The sequence below is a fragment of the Anomalospiza imberbis genome, chromosome 17 (genome assembly GCF_031753505.1).
Source record: "Anomalospiza imberbis isolate Cuckoo-Finch-1a 21T00152 chromosome 17, ASM3175350v1, whole genome shotgun sequence".
Taxonomy (NCBI): Eukaryota; Metazoa; Chordata; class Aves; order Passeriformes; family Viduidae; genus Anomalospiza; species Anomalospiza imberbis.
In genome coordinates this window covers 4,931,311-4,944,067 of record NC_089697.1, presented here as the reverse complement: position 1 = coordinate 4,944,067, position 12,757 = coordinate 4,931,311, and the positions used below count along the sequence as shown (strand labels likewise).

General features: G+C 52.9%; 1 protein-coding gene across 1 annotated transcript; it reads left to right on the top strand.

Moving 5' to 3' along the window:
• Nucleotides 1-2,684: 2,684 nt before the first annotated feature.
• Nucleotides 2,685-6,458, top strand: MAFB (MAF bZIP transcription factor B). The gene has a single exon (XM_068207518.1). It carries the CDS (start codon nt 3,409-3,411, stop codon nt 4,342-4,344), a length of 936 nt encoding a protein of 311 aa, XP_068063619.1. The 5' UTR covers nt 2,685-3,408; the 3' UTR covers nt 4,345-6,458.
• The last annotated feature ends 6,299 nt before the right edge of the window (nt 6,459-12,757 follow it).

The following is a 12,757-nucleotide window of genomic DNA, read 5'->3' as shown; positions in this document are numbered from 1 at the left end:
TACATATAATTTTAAATACACGTAGGAGCAATGCCCCTAACATATAAATCCCATCGAGATTAACATTTGGTGGCTGAAATAAAAACTACAATGAACAACTGTGGATTCGGGGCACGAAGCGGTTCTGACTTTAGTCAGCCGCTTAACGCCGCAAGTTCTATGGGATGTATTTTTGAAAGGGGAGCGAGGCATGGAAGAGCAAAGAAACGGACCCAGGAAGTGCCCCGAAATTTTATGACTGCGAGGACGGACGCTGGAAACCGATCTGTAGTTCACAGCTAAAAAGATTAAGGAAAGGGACAGAGTGTGTATTGACAGGGAGATAAATGCTTCCCTCCGCCTTTCAGTAGCTCCACCTTGTGCATATACCTCAGTAATTATGAGAGGAAAAAGTATTATCCATCTAATGGCACATTTTGCAGGGCTGCATCCAGGCTTCCCAAGCTCTCTCTAGTGTCCCCTTTCCCTCAGTGGCAACGATAACGTTTAACGTGCAGGTAAAAATAAAGCTCTCCCCAAGCAGCTTTCAGGACCTCAGAAATCACAAGTCCGGCGGACCCGCACGGGGGACTCTCGGCAGCCCCAAGCCCCCAGGGAGGCGGCAGCCGCCGGACGGGCACCGCCGAGCTCCCTGCCCGGTCTGCCCTGCCCCACTGGCCGGTCCCCTCGCCCGGAGCCGCCGGACCCCTCCGTAGAGAGGCACCGCGGGGCTCCCCGCCTCGCTGCGCCTCGGGGCCGCTCGTTAACAGCGAAAAGACGGCGATTTACCAAACTAGGACTGATGGCAAAGCAGCAGCGCGGTGGCCGTGCGGACCCCGGCGCCCTCCGCACCGCCGGGGCTGCGCTGCCCGTAGGGGATGCGCGGTAAGGGGAGCGCCCCGGGTCTGTGAGTACGTTCCACTCGTGTCCTCCCGCACACGTGTTCGGAGCAGCGCGAACTGCGGAGAGAGGTCTGCGTGCTCCCGGGAGCGCAGCCCCGCTTCGGGCGGGATCGGGATGCGGAGGCATCGCTCACTCTCGGGACCGCAGCCTGGAGAGCGCCGGAGCCGCCGCTCTCCGGGACTGCCGAGCGAGAGTTCTGTCCCCTCCAAATGTCTTGGGGAAGCAGGCACACAAGGCATTGCCACACGAAATCAAACCCCGGCGTGCCCGAACTGCGAAAGAGGATTTGGATGAACCTGCCTGGTTTCTTCCCTCTTTCCTCCAAATGGCTACCAGTGGGACCCCCTGGCATTTCTTTTTGGGTAGAGGGAAGACTTTGAGTGACTTTTGCTTCCCTGGTTCCCTGCGGCTGCGGCCGGCTCCGCGGGTATGCGGAGGAGCGGGACCAGCGGGGCCGGGCTGCGGGTATTGCCGCGGCGCTGGCGGGGGGTCCCGCAGGGACGGACCCACACCGGGACGTCTCCGCTGGGGACTCCTCAGCGTTGTCCCGGCTCCAGAAAGGCAGTTCCCTCTTCATAATTTTAGGGAAAGCAGACAGATCCTGAACTTTTTTGTTCTTTTGGCCAAATAAATAGGGGGGTGGGAGGGTGGTGCAGGGAGTTCCGAGGTGCAGAGGTGGAGGCGCAGCTCCGGAGCGGCGCGGCCAGGCCGGGACCGAGGCGGTGTCGCTCCCGCATCGCTCCGGTCCCGCACGCCCGTCCCCTTTTCCCGGGTGTTTTCTCCCGGTGAAATGTGCTGTTATTCTACAAACGGACACTTGGGGTCGCACTTTCTGTCTGTTTGAGCATGAAAGCGGTGTAAAAAGAAGCAAAGAAGCCCTAATCTCCCTTAATCGTTACAAAATGTTAAAAAAAATCCTGTTACCGGACCAAAAAAAAAAAAAAAAAAAAAAAAGAAAAAAAAAAGAAAAAAAAAAGAAAACGAAAAACCTTACAAACCGAATACTCGTTTGCATGCAGTCACTCTCTCAGGATACCGCAGAGGAAAGCAAACACGGTCCCCTCAGAACCGAAATGTAATTATATTTTCTCCCTTCTCCCCTAATATTTGCAATTGTCTGTGTCAATGCCTTTGCTTTACTTTAGGGAGAGATTTGCTTCCTGTAACCGGGAGGGTTTCCCCGGTTGTACACGAAGCGCTGACAGCCCTGTCGAGCCGGTGCTTCCCTCGCTGCCCGCTCCCCGCTCATCCCCCTCGGCGCCTCCCGCAGCCCAGCACTCGCTCCCGGCCGGACCCGCTGCGCGTTCGCGGCCGGTTTTCCCTCGGTACGTTCACACCGCGGCCGCTTACATAAAGTTGAAAGGGTGGATGCGTGTGCGTGGCACGGGGGGAAGCTCCCTGTCTTGAGATCCACTACGGGATGGCAGCGGGCAAAAAGAGGCACTTTGTTATACTTAGAACAAAGGGACGGGCAGGATGTCCCCGAGTCCCCCTCCTTTGTGGGCCGCAGAGGCCGAAAAGGATAGGAGGAAGGGAGCAGAGAAATAAATAAATAAACACATAAACAGCTAAATAAATAAATAACTGGGAAGGCACGGGTGCTGGAGGGGGAGCCGGGGAGAGCCCGGAGGTGCGGGCTGGGAGCGGCGGGCGCTCAGCTGGCGCTGCGGAGCTGTCACGGCGCGGCCCGGCCCCGCCCGGCCCCGCCGCCGCGCTGCCATTGGCGCGGCCGCCGCCGGCCCCGGCCCCCGCCGCGCTCTCGGCGGGCACGGCCGTATAAGAAGCCAAGGGGGGCTGCACTGTGATCACAGCTGCACAACGAGCGCTGGCGGCGGCAGCTACAGCAGAGACCTGGGCTGTGCTCGTCCCCCTTCTCCTCCTTTTTTTTTTTTTTTTTTTTTTTTTTTTTTCCTCCTCCTTCCCCTCCTTCCTCCCCCTTTTCCCTCCCCTTCGCCTGCGCTGCCAGAGCCACCGAAACTCCCGTGCAGAGCCCCGCCGCCGCCGGTAGCCCGTGCGCTGCCCCGGCGCTCGCTCGGGCTGGAAAGTTGCGGCAGGCTCCGGGCTCGGCTGCCGCGGGGAGGGGGCTCCGGACTTACAAAACCCGGCCGGGGGCACGGGCTGGGCGTTCGCACCGACCTTCTTCTTCCTGCACAGAGCCGAAGGCAGCATCTTTGTTTTGTTTTGCTTTTGCCCTTCCTGCTACCGCTCCTTTCTCCTTGCGGCCGGGCGCCTCGGAGCCGGGAGCTGCCGCAGCCCGCGGTGCGGGGCGAACGCTGATACCGACAGCCAGGAGCCAGTCAGGCGGCCCCGGGGGCCGGCTCGTCCTTGGCTTTGTTGCTCCGGACCGAAGAAGCCCCAGAAACCGGGAGAAGGAGGCGGCGGAGGAGGGGGAGCAGAGGAAAGGAAGCGAGAGCTGAAAGCCAAAGTTGGTTTGGAATAGGAGAGCGCGGCCAGCCCTCTGCCAGACTGAGCGCTGGGGTGAGGTCTCCAGCCCCCTCCGCCGGGAGAGGTGCCCGCAAGACAGCGATGGCCGGAGAGCTCAGCATCGGAGCCGAGCTGCCCACTAGCCCGCTGGCCATGGAGTACGTGAACGACTTCGACTTGATGAAGTTCGACGTGAAGAAGGAGCCCCTGGGCAGGAGCGACCGCTCGGGCAGGCACTGCACCCGCCTGCAGCCGGCCGGCTCCGTCTCCTCCACCCCCATCAGCACCCCCTGCAGCTCCGTGCCCTCCTCGCCCAGCTTCAGCCCCACCGAGCAGAAGACCCACTTGGAGGACCTGTACTGGATGGCCAACAGCTACCAGCAGATGAACCCCGAGGCGCTGAACCTCACCCCAGAGGACGCTGTCGAAGCCCTCATTGGGTCCCACCAGGTGTCCCAGCAGCTGCAGGGCTTCGAGGGCTTCCGGGCCCACCACCACCATCATCATCACCATCACCAACACCACCACCAGTATCCCGCAGTCACTCACGAAGACCTGGCCGGCAGCGGGCACCCTCACCATCACCATCATCATCACCACCAGGCCTCTCCCACTCCCTCCACCTCCTCCAGCTCCTCCCAGCAGCTCCAGAACTCGCACCAGCAGCATCCCCCCTCCAGCAGCGTGGAGGACCGGTTCTCAGATGACCAGCTGGTGTCCATGTCTGTGAGGGAGCTCAACAGGCACCTCCGAGGCTTCACCAAAGATGAGGTGATCCGCCTCAAGCAGAAGAGGAGGACCTTGAAGAACAGGGGCTATGCCCAGTCCTGCAGGTATAAACGTGTCCAGCAGAAACACCACCTGGAGAACGAAAAGACGCAGCTCATTCAGCAGGTGGAACAGCTCAAGCAAGAAGTGACCCGGCTCGCCAGAGAGAGAGACGCCTACAAGCTCAAGTGTGAGAAACTTGCCAGCAACGGCTTCAGAGAGGCCGGCTCCACCAGTGACAACCCGTCTTCCCCTGAGTTCTTCATGTGAGTGCTTAACAAAAATAATTAAAAAACAAACAAAAACCCCCCACCCCCCAAACCTGACCCCTGTCACCTTCCCCCCCGCTCCCATCCTCCTCTGACATCTCCATCCATCCGTCTGCTTGACTAGAGAGAAAGGAGGAGAGAAAAATAGAGACTTGATTTTTGTTTTTTTTTTTTGCAGCATCCAGTCTTCTAGAGTAGCTGTGGGAAAAGTAGGCTGGGGGTGGGGATGGGAGAGGAAAAGTGCAACTTTTTGACTTTCGTGTGCAAGTTAGAGAGAGAGAGGCAAAGGAGAAAAGGACAAGTGAAGCGTTTTATAGATCGCTTGCTTGCAGAGCGAGATGGACTTTAAAAGAATAATAATAAAAAAGGACAATGAACAAGCCATCTATAACATACTGCCTGCTTGGAAAGAGAGAGGACATATTCAGCACCATCTCATGCACAATTTACCTGCTTGGAAAAAGAGAATAAATAAAAAGGACAATATATGCAAACTCTTCATATATTGCCTGCCTTGAGAAATAAGTTACAGGACTCAGATGGGACATTCAATCTAAGAAAAGAAAGAATGAAAGAATGAAAAAAAAAAACTCATCAGTTTTATTGCCTGCTTGATTATATAGAAAAATACGAAAATCTGCATTAAAAATATTAATCCTGCATGCTGGACATGTATGGTAATAATTTCTATTTTGTACCATTTTCTTGTTTAACTATAGCATGTTGATCATCGATCATAGATTTCTGTTGTTGTTTTGTTTCATCAATAAGAAAAGCATCACAAGTTATCGAACTTTTTACTGCTTGTGCAGTTTTGTTCGTTGGTTTTGCTCTTGTTTTCTTTTATGGTTGTTAGCTTGTAAATATCTGCTACTTCAAACCGTACAGGAGAAAAATACACAAAAAACAAAATAACATTTCAGCAGGCTGGTTATACGGTTTGTTTGGTGTTAAAGAGATACTTAAAGGAAAAAAAAAGTTATGGGCATTTTGCATTAGAAAAAAAACAACTTTGTATATCTGGTGCACTTTTAAGTTGTATTTTTTTTTTCTGTTAGTTTTCATTTTGGTTTTTGTTTGTTGGGGCAGAAGCAAAAACGCCTGAATAGCATTGACAAACCTAAACTTAACATGGAAAAACCCTCCTCGGTCACTAGAACCTACTCCATGCCTTAAAGTGGCAGCGAAGCTCTTTCCTCCAGGACAATTCCCAGCCTGCGTGGTTAGGCTTGGCCAGATAATTTCCCTTCTGATTGTACATTCAGGAAGAGAAGGACGGACAAGATACCAGTTCCATTAAAACAAAAACAAAAAACAAACAAACAACAACAACAAAATAAAAACCTGCCCCTAGATTTTCGGTATATAAAGAGAGAAAACAACCCCAAACCCTCCTCGTTAGGAGTCAAGTTGTGATAGCAGCGAGGGCTCCGTGTCGCCACTGAAGTTGGGTTTCTCAATGGCAGCAGCTGATGAGTGGGCTGGGAAAGCATTTAAATCTAAAACATTTTTTTAAGAAGACATACTGCAACTTTTAAGTGTATTCTTTTGCAATGATTTGTAATCTGCTTCTCTGCTTCCCTATGCAGCGAGTGAAAGTTTTAGCCAAAATTTATTTGCAGTTGTATAGTAGTAGTAGTTTGGAGTCTTATGGGTGTTTTTATTACTTTTTTTTCCTCCTGCAGGTCAGTAAAAGGATTTACGTTGCACTGACAAAAATACCAAAATGAAAACTTATTTTTTAGTTTCCTTTTAGGATAGCTGGCACTGCTGGCCGGATGCATTTTAAGTTTGTATTAGTTTATAAATTAACAGTAATAACAAGATTGTAATGAACAGCATGGTGCTTGCAGTTTTAAATATTGTGGATATTAGTCATGCATCAGAAAACGATCTTTGGTTTTTACTGATTCAACTGTGTTGAAATCAAAACATTGCAGCAGCGGAAAAAATTGTTTTTATTTCATGTAAAGTTCTGAAGGGATCAATTTCAAATCCTGCTTATGATATGAAAAATATTAAAAAACCTGGTCTATTGTAGTTTTATTCAGACTGGTTTCTGTTTTTGGTTATTAAAATTGTTTCCTATTTTGCTTATTAAAATCATTGAAATGGTATTTCTTGGAGGGACCTGCTTCTCTGACGCCTCGTCTTCCGAAAGAAAGGAAAAGTTGTGGCCCCGTCTGTGCTGTGGCCCGTCCGTCCCCACCCTGCTGCGGCCCGGGGGGGCGGGGGGCTGCTTTGCCCTCTCGGGAACGCTGCTGCTCGCAGGGTAGGAGCGCTCAGCCTTCCCCCTCCTCTGCCTGGGTGGGAGCTCGCCCTTGGCAGGGGGAGCATCACCCCAGCCCCTCCGGGGCGAGCGGAGCGGCGGAGCCCCGCGCCGGGCCCGGCCCTGCCGGGGTGTCCGCCCGGCGCTCCGCTGCCCCGCCGGCAGCGGGACTGTCCGGCCCAGCCACCCCCGGGCGGGGACAGCGGGGGACCGCTGACGACAGGCACTTTCTTTCCTTTTTTTCTTTTTTTTTTCATTAGAAAAGGAGAGGACTTGGACAAGTCTGTCCTTTACCCAGCTCCTTTGAGATCCGGGTTGCACATTCACTTTCCTTCTCTCCATCTGCACACTGTATTTATTCCGTTTTGGGGTTGTTTGTTTTTTATTTTTCCTCCTCCCGAAGACTCGTTAGATGCATGTGGAGAAGGGGACAGATCTCTCCCCGCCACCCCCAAGCGCTCAGCACATCGCAACTCTACCGCCATCCCTCAGCTGCTCTCACTGCAACAACCGCACAACTCCCTAAGTTGAAGGAGGAGGAGGAGGAGGTTAAAAATCGCCCCCAGTCCTTGCCTGGGTGTGGGAAAGGTACTCTCCGAGTCGGGTCGCAGCGTGTCTGAGCTCTGCTGCTCTCAAAGTATGAAAGTGGTGTTGAACTATAAATCCCTCCTAAAAACAAAATCCAAGGTATCGCACAACCAGAAAAAATAGGTTCTCTCTGCCCTGCCCTCATCCCAGCAGCAGCGAGCTGTTCTTTGCAGGGATGGCACTAATTGCTTTTGAAGGACAAACAGGTTAAGGACAGAATGTGGAAAAAGTAATTTAAAGGCAAGTGCAGCAACTTAAACCGCCCCCCCCCGCCCCTCTTAAATCCCATCCACATCCCTGCCTTGTCAGAGCCAGCTGGGCCAGCCACTGAGCTGGAGGAGCTTGGAAGGGGCCGGGGCCCGTCCCAGCCCCCCGGCTACACGAGTCAGGCCCGGAGAACAAGCTCGTACCCTGCTGCCCTGCCAAGGGGGACAGGAGTTTGCAGAGGAAAAGGCTGGGAGAGCCTGGCTTTCCCTGTATAGCCTCCCCCCTTGCCAGTAAATGCTATGGCTGCAGAAAGCCTGAGAGGAATATTGTTTGTGGGAACTGCCACCGCATATTAATGTCCCCTCATGCATGCATTGAATAAATCACTAGGGCTAATTGAACAACAACAACAACGAAAAAAAGTAGGAAAAACAGGCCTTAGAAAAGCCCTCCAGATTCCCACCACAGAACGGTGTCAGCGGCGGGGCAGCCCCGCGGCACGGCCCGGGCGGCCGGGGCTCTGCTGGCCCAGCACCGCTCCTGGGCTTTAATTTATTCCTTTTAAAAGAAAATCAAAACGCAACCGAGTCCCACCGGGGCACAGCCCGAGTCGGTGGGACCGGGACCGGCCGGGCTCGGCCCCGCGGGCGCTGCGAGGAGCAGGCTCCGGGCCGCGGGTCCCTCCCTCTCTCTCGGCCGGGGGTCAGGCCGGCTCCTCTGTCCGCACAGGCGGCTCGCGGGGGCTTTGGCACACCGAGGGGCCAAAACCCACCCGCACTTGTGCTCGGCCCGGCCTGCGGCTGGGCAGGTTCTGCCCTGAGGGCCGCGGCAGCGGCCCCGGGGCCAGGCAGCCCGCGGGTACCGGGGCGGGCAGCGCCCGCCTGTGCCCCGCTGCCGGCACCCCCGGGAGAGCCCAGCAGCGAGGGGGGACCCCTCCCCTCCCCTCGGCTCCGCTCGCCTATTGCCATCCGCGGGTATCGACTTTGATCTCTCGCCGTTCATCACCGACCGGCGAAGGGCTGACACGAGACAGGGGCAGCACGGAGAGGAGCTACTTGAAGCCAAGGGAAAACTCCTTTTTGCCCCTCTTTTTCCTCCCGGGACCGGCCTGCCCGCGGGGTGCTCCCCCGGCAGCGGGGGCTGCGCGGGTCAGCTGGGGGCCGCCCGCCCGGGGCTCCCCGCTTGCCCCGGAGCGCGGAGAATTTGCTGTCAGCAGCGGGGGACAGAGCTCGCATCCTGCCCAAGCCCCTCTTCTTCCCCCGCTCCGGGCATGCTGCTTGGCCGGTGGCCCCTCTGCCCGTCCTTTGCGCCACTTGTCCCCACGCACCCCCTGTCCGGGGCCGGGGTCCCGCTCCGGTCCCTGGAGCTGTTGTAGCTCCAGCCGGCCCGGGCGTTCCCTGCGCTCGGAGGAGGCTGGAGGCGGCAGCCGCTGCCCGGCTCGGAAGGGCCGAGCGCTGACCACCCACCTCCCGCTCCGGGAACCGGGCCGGCGACACGGCACTCGCCCTCGGCGCTCTCCGGAGCGAAGATACTGCAAATTGTCTCCCCAAAATCCGGGTGTGAAGGCCCCTCACCCCGGGTCTCGCTTTGAAACCTTGGAGAGAATGGGGTCGGGGCGGCAGAGAGACAGGACCAGAACCGGATTGAGACCGGGACCGGGACTCGGACGGGCCTGTGCACGCCCGGCCGGAGCAGGGGTTCGGGGGCTCGGGGATGCGCTGGGAGAGAAGCGGCGGAGCCTTTGCGCTGATGGGAGACCCCCGAGAGCGGCCCGGCGGGGACCGGCAGCTGCCCCGCACCCGCGGATGATGGGGCGTATGAGGGGGAAGGGCCCAAGGTTTGCCCCGCTAAATTTGGCTGCCGGACGGCGGTTCACTGTGTGATCTCATGTAGTGCAGGAGGACGATTCCCTTCAGTGAAAATCGTATTATTTTGTTTGAATTCGCAGTTTTGTAAGAGCTGTTGCTAACAGCTAGAGCGAGGTCCGCACCCCCCGCCGGGACAGAGGTGACCGGCTACGGCTGCTCCCAGAATTGAACGAGACACTCAGACAGGAAACACAATTGGCAACAGCCCCCCTCTCACCCCCCCATTTACTGACACAGAGCTTACAGACTATCGCTGCCAGCCGTTTAATAGACTCCTCTCAATAGTCCCTTCCCTCCTCCCCTCCAGGAGAGTGTATAAAGCTGATTGTCTTTAATTCCAAAACAGAGACATCTAAGACTAAAAAGATGTTTTGAACTAAAGATAGAAACATCACTCTAAGACTTTCCAGAGATGCTGAGCGCTGCTGCCGGCCGGCAGATGTGCTGCTCCGTATTGAGGTGGGCAGGCGAGATGTGTTATAAGGATGAGCCAGGGCTTGCGAGATAACTGTTCCCAGCTGGTTTAGGGTTTAATTTTTTTCCTCCCCCCCGCCCCCTTCCTCATTCTCCCTCGGGCTGGCGCAGTGCCCGCCTGGCTCTAGCAGGCTGCTCAGTGCCGGTGATTGACAGACCAAGGTCAGGGAAGCTCTTCGGGGCTGGGTGTGTCGGGTTTCGGGGAGGACAGCTAAAACATCCCCAGCGCTCGGGAGCCCTCTCCGGCTCCGCTGCCGCGCAGCGCCGTGCGCAGGTTCCGCGGGGAGCCCGCTGCGTTCCGCCGGCCGCGGAGATACCGAGTGCCCGGCTGCTGCTGCCAGCATCCTCCCCTGCCTCGGCTCCCGGGGTCCTTAGGTCCTTCTTGTATTTTTTTAATCTCTATTTGCAGAAATTCCAATTTCTTTTCTTTCTTTTCTTTTCTTTTCTTTTCTTTTCTTTTCTTTTCTTTTCTTTTCTTTTCTTTTCTTTTTTTCTTTTCTTTTCTTCTTTTTTTCTCTCTTCCTCTCTTCCTTTCCTCCCCCTTTCTCCCTCTTTCTTTTTTTCTCCCTTGCTTTTTTCCCTTTTAAATCATGATGTTTCACCCCATTAAGTCTGAAGTTATATAGGTACACACACTGTAAATAACTTATTGCATAATCCTGCATGGTGTGTTCAGTAATACTGCATGCAGTGGTCTGGTAGGGTCCCACACTGGTCTTCTGTTTCATGCAAGAAGAAGGACAAGAAGAGGGGGGTAAAAAACCTTACAAGCTCTGCCTTTTCTTGATTTTTAAAAAGTGGCTTTCAGTAGTAAATTCTGAATGCAGCGGGAAGTGCTGCAAAACATTTTCTTGCTAATGCATCCAGGACAGGGAAGAGCCAATTTATATTTGTGAGCTGGTCCTGTGCATCACGGCGTGTGGAAGTGTTAGAAATGGACTGTGCTATACTTGAGACCTAAGGTACTGCAAATCCTTTGCCTTAAACAGAGCCACTCCAATGGAGGGTTATGTACTTACAGTTTTGCCACAATATGATTTGAACAAACACTGCAGTAAAGAGGGGAAAAATTATTCCACATAGAGGAAGTGACACGTTTTTTGTCCCAAGGAGCCTGCTGGTAGGTTTTAGAGATAGTTGTCCTTTGTCCTCCTAGTTTTTTTATTACCCCTTTTAAAGTTTCACTATTTGTCTTAAGGCACAGATTCAAAACACTGCATTTCCACTTTATACATGTGTTCTCTTAAAAGATTTGTTTAGACAAGGAAACCAATGCTAAGTGTTCTCACTTGAAAGAAATTAAATATATAGAATGATAAGCTGCTGCTAAAATATATAAAAAAACACTTAAATTAATAATAAGAACTTGTTCTGAGGCAAAATTCAATTTTACTTCCTATTATGCAATCTTTGCATGTAAAGTTGCTTTAATGCAAAATAGCAGCTCATCAAAAATTCTGTTTTATTGGTATCAAAAATTTATGATATCCTGAGGCATGAGGGGCAGAGAGCAAGGTAGCAAAGCTGTGTCCTTTTACCAAGTTTAGTGCTTTCTTTAAAGAAACATCTCAAACTTATTTCTTCTGCCTTTTCCCTCGTTGTTGGAGGCAGTGGGTGAAGGTTTATACCAGAGAAAACTCCACTGCCAATGTCACAGTGCTGCTCTAATACACCATTTTAACCGTACCCTCTCTGCAGACTCTGGCATTTACTGCAGTGCCAGGAGATACTAGGACATGTTCACACAAATACAGAGCTGGGATTATTTCTAAACTGGGATGTTTTCATCCAGTATTGCAATAACACACATGGATTGCAAATATTCGGGCATTGCTTGTGCCTGTATTTGTCTATCGAAGCCTGCAACCTCCCTCTGATAAAATGTAAAGCTCTGATTCTGCTTCAGCCTCGACTTCCCACTAATGAGACTTCATTTATTTCCAGAAAGGTGCTCCTGGCTTTATAAAGGATATTAAACACACGGTGACAAGGGCACTGTGGTCAACACAATTTTTTTTTCTGAAGTAAGTGTGGCAAGAAATTGGTGCCAAGCACCTGAAATCTGCATTAATAAAAATAAACAGTACTTACTCCTTCTCCAGCAGAAATTCAGGTAATTTATTAAAGGAAGCCACTGACCTCTCACAGGGTTGTGGTGAGCTGCAGCCTGGGAGCAGGGCTCAGCCTGACCAGCTCCTCTGGCTGTGCTGCCTGTCCTCCCATCACACAGCTGGAGCACAGGATCACTGATCACCAGGGAATAAATAGCAAGGTGGGAAGGCAGCACAAGCCCCTCTAATGCTGTGTGTCCATGGTTGCTGTTTTATTTCCTGTGGAATGGAGATGAAACTTTCCTGCTGGTTCAGGGAGCCTAATCACAAAAGAAATTACAGAGGGCAATAAACTTGCCCCTTGCTCTTCAGCTAACTGCTTCTTCCTTGCTCCTCTGCTGTGGTGCACTTATTACCTAAAGCTTCTGCAAACATGAGAAAGGGAACATGTAATTATAAACAGGTCTCTGAGCTAACATAGGCCCTCACAGCTTCCAGACCTGCATTTTCCCCCTATTTAAAGCAGCCAACAATTACATGAAAAAAAAGGATTTTGAGTCTGAAATCTCTGCTCATGCAACCCTGAAGGAAAGCTTTAACATTTCTCCTCAGTCTGGTCCCCCTCTGGCTCCTTGCCCAATGACATCCAGCTCCACACGTTGTGTTAGTGCAATTGCAGTGGTAATATCAGCTCTAGCCTGCACAGTGGCTGAGGCTGATAAACTGAGTGCATTCAAGACAAAAAGAGAGGACTGCTAAACTCCTCCTGACACAGGCCATCCTTATTTTTATGTCAGCCTTGACCCCTGGATCAAGTGTTTTATTCTGGGTATTGCAGTGGCTGCTCTGCGCTGGTCTGTGAGAGCATGTGTGGATCTCAAGGGCTGAAGAACACAAATTCACCAGGGCCAGCACTGGTTTTGTGCAGTGACAGCTTAACCCAGTCCACAGAGGGGT

Excerpts from the sequence above, each read along its gene's own strand:
- MAFB (XM_068207518.1), top strand. The coding sequence starts at position 3,409 with ATGGCCGGAGAGCTCAGCATCGGAGCCGAGCTGCCCACTAGCCCGCTG.